We start from the raw sequence: 13,467 nt of genomic DNA, 5'->3' as shown, positions 1-13,467 counted from the left end.
GGCGGTAGTGTAGACATAGCCTTGTACTAGCTGTGGTGGCTTTATGCTGATGTACCTTGCAAAGCTTGTAGTGTAGACATGGCCACAGACACATAAGCTTACTCAAAACAACGCTCAGCCAAAACTACTAGGCGGGGTGACACAAACCCTTTGGCCTAGGTGGGGCTTACGTTTACAGTTATGTTAGCTGAAGGGTGAGTTCACACCTACCAATCTCCATGGGGTTTTAACTTAACCCATAACAAGATCTCTCCCAGCTCATAACAAGATCTTTAAATACCTGGTGTTGAGCCACTTTTGAAGATGTTACTCTAAATCCTATTTTCAAAAGTCACTTAAGCACCTAAACCCCACTGATTTAGGGGCCAAGGAGCCATCCAAGAGCTGGAGCAGAGAGATGCTCTGGCCACCCACATTTCCAAACCCAGCCAGACCCCCTACCCAAGCGGCTGCAAGGTGGAGTGTCAATGCTATTGTGTGAGCTCTGCTCTACACAAGGATTCCCCTGTGATGGGGGATGTCCAACAGGGCAGATCCTCCAGGCTTGCAGCTCCTTTGTGCCAGCAGAGCAGTGCAAAGGGACCCGAAAGGCTCCAGAATCGGAAGGGCAGACCAAATAAGCAGTGATGTGTTTATTTCCTGTTTCAAACTCACAATTTTAAGCCAGCCTGATGATTTGGGAGTGGAGTGCAATTCACGACTTTGGAAGGCATGTGTTTGGTAACACCGCTTGTATGGCTCTCCCACACTGTCCTCACCACAATTCCCGCCTCTCTGCCCGCCCTTACCATGATGATCTGTGACACCCGTGGGCTGATGAGCTTCCCATAGTTTGTCACAGAACAGCTCTCCCTTGTGGCTAAACCAGTGGCGGATTACCATATGGGCCGACGGGGACCGTGCCCAGAGGCCGTAGCCAATTCGGGGGCCCCGCAGGAGTGGCTGGAACTCTGGCCCCACCCCCTGCTCCTCCTCTCTCCCCCTCCTCGCTCCTCCTCTTCTCCCTGAGGCCCCGCCTCCAGCCCAGCGGGAAGCCTGTGGAAGGGTGGTGAGCAATTCCCCCCACCCCCAGGCACAGCTGGCTGAAAGCTGCTATCTCAAGCCTGAGTGGCCTGAGTGCCCCCCATGCCGGACCAAGGGCTCCCCCTGCTCAGCATGGTGCAGCACTGGACCGAGGGGCCCCCCATGCGGGGTTGGAGCGAGCCCCTCTCCCCACCCCCAGCCCATGCAGTACAGAGCTCACCTGAGCCCCTCTCTCTTTCCAACTCCCCTCCCCGGCGTGGAGCGGCTCTGAGCCCCTTCTCCCTTTCCCCCTCCTCCCCCAAGCTCCTTTTTGGCAAAACAGGTCATTTGTCCCGTTTGCTCTTGATAACTGGTAGTAGCCGCCTCTAGCCTAAACTTGCACAGTTGTCAGCCCAGCAGCTGGCTCAGTAATGGAGCTCAGAGCTCTACTTGTCAGGCGAGTTTGCCTGCCAGTTTCCCCCTCTCCCTGCCCTCTCCTCCCCTCGATGTTTTAGGTGGTGGGGGGGACAGGGAGAAGGGGAAAGTGGGAAGCACACTCCCCTGACAAGTGCTATGGGCATAGATGACCTGTTGATGATAGTGTGGGGGCATAACCCCAGAGCAGCTGGAGTCGTGCCCCCTCACCCTCCTGGCAGCCCTCCCCCTTCCAGAAAGCAGCGGCCCCTCAGTCTAGCTCCCAGTTGTTCTTCTGCCTCTCCAGGCAAAGTTAAAGCTGGGTTGCCTCCCAGCTGCTCCTCCACTCCTGCCTCTCCTTGCCTGGGGCAGCTCACTGGCTCAGCTGCAGTGCAGGGAGTAGGCCCGGACGCACCATGTGATCGAGCAATCTGGGAGGGCGTGAGACCCTGATTTCCCTCCCCCCACCAGCATTGCCTCTGGCTATGGGAAATGCACAACTAGGCCATTCAAACCACCTTAGCTCTGCCCTCTAGTCACTCAGTTGGATCATTAGAATGAGCCTGGCATTTCAGGGTTTGCAGTCCCAAAGCAGATTAAACTGATTTTTAAGAGTGATTCAAGGTTCCTTTTTCTTTCTCACCTTGTGTAACTACAGGGTAGAGTGAAGATTGTTTGGGGGCCCTAGCTGTGTCCTTCTGATCTAAATATGTTTGGTTTTCTTTTAAATGCAACCTTAACTCAGAATTGCTTGGCTTTATAATGCTTGTTTTTCGGATAATCACTCTATCCCTGTGAAGCTTTCCCCCTTAAATTATGCATACACACTTCCCTTTAGCATAACTAACTCTTAGCATAGCTTTTGTTTGAGACTATGACTCAGAGGAGCATTCATGGTGCCAATAGCTGCTAGGGTAATCATTACCGGAGCTACGGATGTTCATGCTCAAGGCAGGAGCAGATTGCTAGCGAGGGGTCAGGGTGCATTATGGGGCTTTCTCTCCCCCTCTGAAGCATCCAGCACTGGCTACTGTCAAGCATAGGGTACTCTACTAAACAGACCAATAGGCTGATCCAGTGTGTAAGCAAGTGGGAGACTACACTAGGTGGACCATTGCTCTAGGTCAGTGACCCATGTGCTGTGTGGGGATAGCTAAGCTGTAGTCCTGGGGAATTGGTTAATGTGTTACAGACTGTTAATGTGTGAAATTGTTGGCAGCTTCCGGTCTCCATCCCACCCTGTTACCCTCCCTCTGTGCCTGGGCAGGGAGGCAAAGGCCGGGTTATCTCTGAGAGGTGATTGCCCAACCTCTCTCTGGCCCCATTTGCCTGCATTAGGCCTGGAGAGGTCTGTGCGTGGGAGAGAGCAAGCAGATGTGTGGGGGTGGGATCTCTGAGGAAGGAAGGGGGCTCAACAGAGAGCCCCATTCTCAAACCAAGCAGGGACTGTTCTCACCCTCCTTATACAAATCGGGCTCAGGCCCATCCCCCATTGCTTCCCATAAAACATCTCGACCGCTGCACCCCCAATTTGAAGGAGCATCTTCCTCTTCCCACAGCACCTCGTCTAGCATTGGCTCTGGGTAAGTGGCCAGCCCCGCATGCTGAGCTCCATCAGAAAGGAGATTCTCATTGCCACTGCCCACTCTGCCATCTCCGCATTTCCCCCAACCTTCCTTTCTGTCCCCCTCCCCCATCAGACAGAGCCTACTTCACCCCCTTCCCCTAGTTTGTCAGGGACTGGCTAGATCCTTCTCTGTGCCCTGATTCAGAGCTGTTGGCTCTGGCTCCTCCTCACGTTCCTCTTCTCATTTCCCAGATGGTGATGGTCTTGGCCCTCTGCCCTTATCTTGCCCTCCGGGGGCTGTTTGCAGAGAGAGGTTTAAATGGGCGGACCCAATGGACAGCCCGGGTGCAGGGAGCCAGAGGACAAGGCTGTGTGTCTGCCTCACTCACCATCCTGACTCTGCATCATGGGGAAGGACAGGCTGCCCGGTGGCCCGAACATCTTCCTCCTGCTCCTCTTCCTCCTCCCTGGAGACACGTCGCCCACCACCGAACCGTAAGCTGCACACGCAGAGGGGGCTCGTGCTGTTTTTGGGGAATCAGGAATCCTGGGTTTTATTCCTGGCTCTGCCACTGACTGACTCTATCACCTTGGGGAAGTCACTGCACCGTTCTGTGCTTCTGTCCTCCCATCACTAACATGGGGATGTATGTGTGAGGATGGGGGGGGGCTGAATTTGTTAATGCCTGTAAGGTGCTTTGAGATCCCTGGATGGCTGGCAGCAGGTCAGTGCATTATATTGTGTTTTCTCTCTCTCTCTCATTGCCCATGCATTCCCTCTCTCTCATTGCCCATGCATTCCCTCCCACTTGTTAATAGATAAAAGTGAGTGGTTCTGCCACAAGGGAGACTCTCACCTGGGGCTTTGACAATACTGCTCCCTCCCCGGTGCGAGAAAATCACTGGGGGCAACTGCAAAGCAGCTGTCAGGTTTTAACAAACACGGATAAAGACGGCAGCTATGCGGTCAGTGCTTCCTCTGTGCAAACAGATTGAAGGAGATAACAGTGTTGCTAGCACTGACCCCAGGTCCCTCTCAGATACATACAAGCCCCCCCGCCCCTCCCGCCCCCCCCCCCACATACCAGCCAGCAGAGAGATCTCTGAGGGCTAATGCTCTGTGCTGATATGCAAGGGCTCCATTCCTTGTCACTACTCTTGGGCTGGCAGTCACTGGGAGTACTGGGAAGGCTAAGCCTATTACTGCCCCCTGGAGATTAGTGCTCTCCATTGCCACGTGGGAGAGGCAGGTTTGATTCCCAGGCTCTCTCTGATGTATGTCTACATTACATCTGGGAAGGAGCCTCCCAGGCTGGGTCTACAGACTTGTGTTGTTAGCGTGAGCCCTGCTAGTTCACAAAAACTAGCAGTGTGGACATTGTGACTCAGGCTAGCACTTGGGCTCTCAAGGGGTTGAGCATTGTGGCACCTACTTGTTAACATGCTGCTCTGCCACATGGGAGACCTGGATTCAGGGCTTGTCTACACTTACCGAGCTGCAGCTGCACCACTGTAGGACTTAGTGAAGACGCTACCTATGCCGACGGGAGAACTTCTCTCATTGGCGTTAAGTACTCCACCACCCCAAGAAGCGGTAGCTATACTGATGGGAGAAACCTTCCCGTTGATATAGCGCTGTCTACACCGGGAGTTAGGTTGTTATAAGTGTGTTGCTCAGTAGTGGGATTTCCCACCCACCCCACTCCCTGAGTGACATAGTTATACTGACATAAGTTTGTAGTGTAGACCAGGGCTCAGTGTTTGACCCTGGCAGAGTCCCAGAGCTCTGGCTGAGATGCAAAGAGGTGGGGGAGAAGGAAGAAATTTTGTCCCAGGGAGAACATGTAAAGTGCATTTGCTCTGGTCCTTTCTTAAGATCTATCACCACCTTGTGGCCATTTGCAGTAACTGTACTAAATAACGTGTACTATTTAGTACATAATCTCTGCCACATTGTTTCTAGTATCTATTGCCTTGAAGGTCACGTCTCAGACTGTTCAAAAGAGCTCTGGACTTAACACTCTGTTATTGTTTACCAATTGGAAAGAGCATTTGTAAATCCTGATTACATTATCTAGCAAATGGGACAGCTGTGGTCATTTTTCTGGCACTTGTCACTCCTCTCTAATACCCACCCTGCAGTCAGGGTGTGGCGTGGAGTTGCCAATGCCACTGTTGGTGTACCAGGGTACAGGCAGTGGATCAATGTCAGATGCTAGCATTAACAGCTGTCAGTCTTGTTCCACTTGTCACCTTGGCCCTTCCTCCGACACCAGCACCTTCCTTGGATAATACGTTAGAGACACAAGGGAAAAGTCCTCGTCATTTGGATAAAATATACAGCTCCCGTTGGAAGGCAAAGGCTGAGACCATCAAACTGGTTTGTTTGACCTGTGCCCTTCCCCCTCCCAGGCAGTACATGGTGCTAGTGCCCTTTCTGATCCACACCAACGTTCCTGAAAAGGTCTGTATCCAGCTGACCCACCTGAACGAGTCTGTGACGCTGAGCGCCACGCTGGAATACGCCGGGGCGAACAGGAGCCTGATCGCAGACGTGGTGTCGGAGAAGGACGTGTTCAAGTGCATCCCGTTCACGGTGAGTCTCTGACCCCCCCACAACGATTATTGTGTGTGTCAACAGTAAAGCAATAAGGATAGTAACCAGAGCGATTAACTCTTGGAGCTCTGGTTGTTTAGCAAGGTTAACTAAGTGGAGCTAGTCTGAGAATAGAGAAGGTTGCCTGGACTGGGGCCTGCCCTGCCGTATGCTTGACCTGCCCAATTCCCACTCCATATGCAACTCCTTCCCCCACTGCTGGACACCCAGCCCCCAAGATCCACCTCTCTGCTGCTGGAAACTTTCTCAGTCCTCCCTGCAAAGTCACTCCCCTTCTTATTCTTAGAAATTCTCTTTAATCCTTTGGAACACCTGGGACGAGATCTCTCGCTCAACACCAGCTGCTACTGCACTGTTGAATTACAGAACGATAGGGTTAGAAGGGACTGCAAGGGTCATCTATCTAACCCCCCACCAAGAGGCAGGATTTGTTGTGTCTAAACCATCCAAGACAGATGCTATCCAGATGACTACTGCAATGGTTTCTAGCCAGTGTGGACAGGAAGCTACAAGGGTTTCAGCGGCCCTGGGCCAGATGACTGTGTGAGTTGTACCCCACAGTGCAGTGCCTCATAAACAGTGGCCAGGCTCTCAGTGGCTCCTCATGTGATAGTTCTCAATGGTGAGAAAGAATCACTGACCTTTCCTCTTCAGGGTCCCACTGATCAGTGGCAGCAGGCATATGAGGGAGGCAGAAGGACTTTCCGGGATTGCGGCGGTGGGAATGGGGGTACAGGAGGGAGTCGGGGCTGCTGGAGTAGGGGGTGCTATGGGAGAGGTGTGCAGTTCTGGGTGCATGAAAGGTGGACTTTTCTACCTGAAATGATCACTACACACATAGCCAGAGGAGTAGAGGGGAGTTTTGAACAGTGAAAAAACAATAAAAATCATGATTTGCTGTTTGGTTTTTTTGGTCTCATAATTTTGGAACCATCTTGTGATTTTTTGGGGTCTGACACTGATGGTTGATCTCTTGAGGTGGGCAATACTGTAATGCCAACTCAAATGAAAGGGTTATTTAGTAAGGTTGGCAGAAAGGATGCAAATGGCATCAGCATAGTCAGTTACAACCAAAGATGAACGCAGTAATCCTGTATCCTGCTGCCAGCAGCAGTCTGCTCTCTGCTGAATGCTCCTGAGCCTCTCTCAGCTGGCAGTGGCTGTTGCTGCATCCTCAGAAAGCAAGCTGCCTTCCAATCCCCTCATATTATTGGCCAGGAGAGGGGACTGGGTTTGCTCTACCCCTCCTGCTGATCTATCTCACCCTTCGGTGGTAGTGGGCAGCCACTCAGCAGGTTCATCTCACTGTACTTACAGCAGCTGCAGTTAAGTACAAATGGCCCTTCAGATCGGACCTCAGATGCTTGGGAATAGCTTGTCTTGTGGGTGTAATAAATGGGTGTATTGTGTGTGATCATGACTCCGACGGGCTACCTCGGGGACTAACACCCTGCTACTAACTGAGAGCTAACAAGAGTACAGGAACATGGCCTTTGGGTCTGATGTTAAATCCCAGCTGATGAATACAGTGTACAGAGCCAGGGTTTGTCACACATGGACTGGAGATTGAGATTTAACGTGAGCGGGGAGTCAATATGTTTAATCTAGAAAAGACACTTCCACAGAGTCAGGATTGCAGTGGATGAATTAATTTAGGGGAACAGTATAACAGGAGGAAGGGGGTTTATTCCCAATCTCTGCGGATGGCAAGAAAAAAGGAAGATACATTTTGGGCTAAGACATGAAGGGGAAATTTGTCAGAGTCAGAGCGACTGGGGTGGAGGAAGCTGATGGAGGCCCTGTTGCTGCAAAGCACCCAGAGCAGCAGGTTAGAGGGGATGTTAGTGGAAGTGTGGAGATAGGGGAGGTCACCGTGGGTGCCCCTGCCCCCTGCTCTAATCCTTGTCACTGCTGTGGTTGGGCCTGTGATGGCTTCCCACAAAGCCCTCATCTCTCAAAGGCAGGTTCAATTAAAGAGGCTGTTGAGAGGAGTCTCTAAGGCAGCGGTTCTTTTACTGTTCTCTAGCTTCCCAAATCTAACAGCTCGGCAGCAGCGTTTCTCACGGTGCTGGTGAAGGGGCCGACGCTGGAGTTCAGGAGCCGGAAATCGGTGCTGGTCAAGAACTCAAAGAGCCTGGTCTTTGTACAGACAGACAAACCCATGTACAAACCGGGACAAACAGGTACAGGGAATCGGGTGGGGAATTGCATTCAGGAAATCCTTCAAAGCCCTTATAAGCCTTGGATCCATGTTGACCTGACTTCTGCAGTGCACTGAAGGTGCCAGATCAATAGTCCCTGGAGAATGAAGAATGTTTTTATCCCTTGCATAGGTACAGCTTGGGGAGCACCAATGTAAACCACACACACAAGCGCACATTCTGCCTGCGTGCCTAGAGGGAGTTCAAACTCTGTGGCCTATGCAGTTTTCATCCTCATTACTGAGACCACCAAAGAGGAGATGTCACTCACTGCAATGATGTATTTTTATGACTTGGATACTTGTCCCACTATGAACTAGACCGAGGCCCAATCAACTCACTTCATACAGGTTTCAGAGTAGCAGCCATGTTAGTCTGTATTCGCAAAAAGAAAAGGAGTACTTGTGGCACCTTAGAAACTAACCAATTTATTTGAGCATAAGCTTTCGTGAGCTACAGCTCACTTCATCGGATGCATTCATTTCATACAGGCAATCAAATAGCCTTCAGGATGGAAACTGACTTTGCTCACTATAGATGTGGAGTAAGTGCCATAGAGGTGAAAAGAAAAGGAGTACTTGTGGCACCTTAGAGACTAACCAATTTATTTGAGCATGAGCTTTCGTGAGCTACAGCTCACTTCATCAGATGTAGCTCACGAAAGCTCATGCTCAAATAAATTGGTTAGTCTCTAAGGTGCCACAAGTACTCCTTTTCTTTTTGCGAATACAGACTAACACGGCTGTTCCTCTGAAACCTGTCATAGAGGTGAAAGAATTCCATAAGTCATGTTGATTGTGCCATCCATCCCCATGACTTGGAGCTGAATTGGAACTGGTACCCTGAAGGTGGAAAACTCTGTACTATTTTCCTTGATCATCCTGAGCCAGTATTCTCAGCCTAAGAGTAATGGCTCAGGACGATCAATCTGGTGCTGGAATGGAGCTGATTTCCTAGGGATTGTCTTTTCTAACATGACCTTGTTATATAGAACATGACTTTGAGGGACTGTGTTAATTAACATGATGTTACATACAATCAGTGTAGAAGTTAAACAAGCCGTGTTTAACATTGTGTCAGCTGGTCCTGGTGAATCCTACGGTTCCAGGAGCATTTACCCATGACCAGTAGCCACCATGTGAAATATGACTTGTCCATGTCTACACTGACTGCAAAGCTGCTTTTCACATTGTGTTAATTAACATGATTCCTCAAGATCTTGTTCTAACATGACCTAATTTTCTAGTGAACCCAAGTCCATAGAGATGAAAGACTCTATATCCCATTTCCCATCATGCCATATGACGGACATTTCCTGATTTGGTGGCTGAATGTCTCATCATGGAAATCTCTCTGTCTGTCTGTCTGTCTGTCTGTCGGTCTCTCTCAGTCCTGTTTCGAGTTGTCTATCTGGATGAAAACTTCCATCCTCTGAATAGGTTGGTAAGTATGCTAGGCATTAAGTCATCAGGGTGGGGAAAGGGATGAGAGAAACATCCCTTCGAGAGGAGGTGTTCCCCCGATTAAGGTGGGGCTTTAGTGCCAGGGGTATCCCAGTGCTTTCTGATACTCCAGGACTCCTCCTTTAGGCTACTTCATAAAGTATTCTCATTACAATCTTGGAAAGATTTGGGAATGACGTGACACACAGACAACATCCCGTTAGCCACCTCAGCACTAAGCAAAACTCCCTTGTTACTTGGGTCGTAGGAGCTGCCCTTACCAGATCACTGCAATTGGACCATATATCCTGGTATTCCTCCTCCCTGCTATACCAGTTCACAACCTTGAGTCTACCATGCTGCTATCTTGCCTCCCTGCTAGAGCTGAACAGACCAATAGTCTATCTACTTCAATCCTGTCCTCTGTCTGGGTCCAGTGCCCCATGCCTCACAGAAAGCTTTAAAACTCTCACAATGCATCTCATTATGTAGTGCTGTCCCACGGAGGGATGTTTTTTCCAGGGTTTAGCTGGTGATTGGTTTATGCCTAAAGTACGATGATCCATAGCCCTGGTAATTTGTAGCCTAGCTGGTGTCACTCAAGATGCTGTTCTTATGTACATTAATGTCTCTGATCCTTTTCAACACTTGCTAACTTTTCCATCTGGGGTATGAATTCTAAACTCATTCTCCCTTTTGCACTTTTTTCCAGGTTCCACTGGCCTATATCGAGGTAAGTAGAGGAATTTATTTCATGTTCAGAACCATCACATCTCACCATGGGCAGCAATCAGCCCCTGGCTGCCTCAAGCTGCTTCTTGCTGATTTTATTTAGACCCATAATGCTAACTGGAAGAGGGATACGCTTTACCCCCCATAGCGCCAATAATGCATCCAAATACTGCCATGCAACCTTCCTGATATTCCAGTCCTGGGCTCCCCACACAACTCTGCCAATGCTTTTCATTTCTCACCGGCATCACCCTTTGCTGTCCAGGTAATCTTGTGGTCTTGACATCTCTAGGACCCCCAGAGGAACCGCCTGTATCAGTGGCAAGAAGTTGAGTTAAAAGGGGGCTTCACCCAGCTCTCCTTCCCCCTCGCTTCCGAGCCCATCCAAGGGACCTACAAAGTGGTGGTGCAAAAGGGCTCTGGGGACAAGGTGCAACACCCCTTTACTGTGAAGGAATATGGTAAGGATGGCTGCTTTCATAGTGTCAAGCCAGTTGCTGGTAGCTGATCCAAAGTGTTGACAATGGAGAATGAAGGCTGGATTGAATGGGTCAGTTGATCTGATAAGCATTTTCTGTACAGCTGGAATGGGGCAGGGAGGAGTCTGTACTCCCACAGGCTGGGTAGTGCCTTTTTCAGAGTTGTCCTTTACTGCCTATGTTGAGGGTTGAGTACCAGAGAACTCAGTGAATTCTCCACCCCAGCCCTGGATTTCAGGGTGTGAAACCCAGCACCATCAGTACAAGATCTTCACTGCTGGAGTGGTAGACGCCCTGTGATCAGGGTCCCAGTGGGGGCCAGGTGTGGTTACTCAATTAGGGTGAACTGCAAAGAATGGGGCAGACAATCCCCCAAAAGCTGGTGGATATTCCAATACTTAGATTTCCCAAGCCAGTATAAAACAGCTTCTTTATTACTTTACTGGTTACTCAGAAGTCCAAACAACACAGTTCCCTTAAAGTGATCCAGCCTCCGGCCTCCATCCAAGTACCTAAGCCAAATATGATGATTTCTGAAAATCTTATTTCATCATATAAAAGAAAAGGTTCTACCAATCCCAAAGGATCGGACACATTGCCTCCCAGGTTAATGAATGCCTCAGATCTTATCCAAATACATGGTTACAGTCAATTCTTATGAACAAAACTAAAATGTATTAAAAAACAAAAGAGAGAGACTATAGGTTAAAAGATCAATATACATACAGACATGAGTTCAATTCATTGAGGTTCAGATTCATAGCAGAGATGGTGAGCTTTGTAGTTGCAAAGAGTTCTTTCAGAAATAGTTCATAGGTTATAGTCCAATGTCCAAATATCATATTCAGGGCATACCAGTGTAACTGGGACCTCAGTCTTGCGACTCAAACTTCCCCCAATGAAGTTTAAGCAGATCTGAGATGACAGAATCAGGACCCAAGGATTTTTTATACAATTTCATGTCCTCTTTGGCAAGTTTGGAGTTGCTTTGGGAACAAAAGGTAATTAGGATGACTTTGAAGGAGGTCCATTACCAGTACTTGGCCATAGAATTAACATAGGGCCATTTGCTTGTTTCTTCACCATTCACAGTACATTTCAAAGAGAGATGAATACTGAGATATCCCGTGTTTACAATTCATTTAAATGCTAGGATGTTCTTTTGACCTATGAATGATCAGATTACAGCATAGACAGGGACTGTTGATTACATTACATATGTAAATTCACAAAACCACACATATTATCTCCCCACGTGTCTTTTGAGGGTTATTTATTTTGCGGGATGGTTAACCCTTTCTAGCCATGTGTCACACAGCCACCTTAGAAAGGCTCCAATCAGACAGGGATATGCTGCTCCCCTTTGAGTCAGTGCTGACACCGGTGCAGCAGCCTGGAGCTAATGGCACTGTGCTGCTGGAGTCCTGAGGTTTCAGATCTGCTGTAAGGCCAAGGCCCTGACTCCTCCTGGTTAATAAAAGTCCTGAGGAACTTTCTGCGAGAGCAGGGGTGTGAACCCCATTACCCTGACCTCATTCCAGTTCCATTACCGTTCCACCTCCCTGAAACGCCTTCTGGCGGTCCCACCACAGAAACTGTTCATTGCTCCTCCTAGGACACTGCTGTGTAGTGTGGCTGGCTTGGTGTGTGTGATGCTGCCCTCTAGTGGCTGGCTCACAGTGAAGAAAAAAGGCTTTTTCCCTACCAGCAGCTAGGGGAGATCTCCTTTGGCTAGAGGCGTGTAATTCTGGAACTGAAGAAACCCGGGTTTAGTCTTAGCTCCCTCTGTGCACGTATGCATGTGTGTGATTTATTTAGTAAATATGTCTGTTGTCAGACACCATTGTGGGACAGACTGGCTGCCATGTTCCAGCTCTGAGGCAACTGTGTTTTGGTGGCAGGTGAAGTAATCTCCATACTAATATGGCATTAGTTTAAACGGTGCTAAACAACCGTAGCTTCATTGACGTCAGTGGGAGTTGCAGGTGATCAGCACCTCAGAAAATCAGGCCAATGAGAAAGTGCTTTGGGTCTGCTTGAGAAAGAGGCCTTGGTGCAATAACCAGCTCTCCTTATCATGTTACCCCCTTTCCACTGAGTTTGTGGTTCCTTTTGGTCTCTTTTCTGCAGTGCTGCCCAAATTTGAAGTGCTGGTGAAGCTGCCCAAGATGGTCAGCATCCTGGAGGAGAAGTTGAAGGTGACAGTCTGTGGTCTGTGAGTATCATTCTTTCATTCACTCCATTTTTTTGGTGTGTCTCTCAGCCCAGTTGCTAATGAAGCCCTAGCTGGGAGCTGAGATCAATATGCTTTAAAATATTTCTTATTACAGTTTTTGGGACGTATACACAAAGGCCTCATGGCCCAGGACCAAGAAGTGAAATGCTTCCTGTAAGGCCCTGTTTATAATAGGCTCACAAGCTTTTCATCAACCGCTGCTTGGAGCATCTTGAGCTCCACCCCTTGTGGCCATAACACAAGAGCTATCCCAGGTGTTCGGCAGTTGTTGATTGCAATGACTGTGGTGAGGTGTTTGGCTCAGGTCCAGTAGGACTGGTGCTTTTAACAAAGGTTGCTCCATCATTGTTGATGAGGAAACTACAAGGCAACCCTGGTTCAGCTAGTTCACCTAGTGCTGCCCCTCAGTGCAGTGTCTCATGTTTGGCAATGTCCAGAGTTCATGGTGGGCGCTCTGAAATGCACGGCAGAATGCACTGCGCCATTGAATTGCAAGACGTTTGATGTGTAGTAGTTTTGTCAAAATGGACACTATGCAGCATGCAGACAAATGATTCAGCCAAGCATTTCCAGCAGTCGGCATTCTTGCAATGGGTTCTTCAAGACTGAGTTCTGCTCTCGACTATACAAGAAACATGGGAAATTACTTCAGTGACATTGGATGGGATTTACAGAGGGACAGCTGACAGCATTGTTTTGCCCCTCATATAGATGTACACCTTATCTGGCTTTGTTGAGGCCACTCCCAGAACAGTACTTTTATTTCTTGGGCACTCA

At 49.1% G+C, this 13,467-nt stretch overlaps 1 protein-coding gene across 1 annotated transcript in view; it reads left to right on the top strand.

The window, feature by feature from the left end:
• Positions 1–2,695: 2,695 nt before the first annotated feature.
• Positions 2,696–13,467, top strand: part of LOC140898950 (alpha-2-macroglobulin-like) — a 45,664-nt gene continuing 34,892 nt past the window's right edge. The window contains 8 exon segments of the mRNA XM_073313584.1: positions 2,696–2,999; positions 3,236–3,478; positions 5,396–5,579; positions 7,627–7,783; positions 9,192–9,244; positions 9,956–9,976; positions 10,268–10,436; positions 12,585–12,669. Coding sequence (XP_073169685.1) covers positions 3,303–3,478; positions 5,396–5,579; positions 7,627–7,783; positions 9,192–9,244; positions 9,956–9,976; positions 10,268–10,436; positions 12,585–12,669 — 845 coding nt within the window. The 5' untranslated portion in view covers positions 2,696–2,999; positions 3,236–3,302.

Source organism: Lepidochelys kempii, chromosome 1 (genome assembly GCF_965140265.1).
Source record: "Lepidochelys kempii isolate rLepKem1 chromosome 1, rLepKem1.hap2, whole genome shotgun sequence".
Classification (NCBI taxonomy): Eukaryota; Metazoa; Chordata; order Testudines; family Cheloniidae; genus Lepidochelys; species Lepidochelys kempii.
This window is presented reverse-complemented; position numbering and strand designations above follow the sequence as displayed.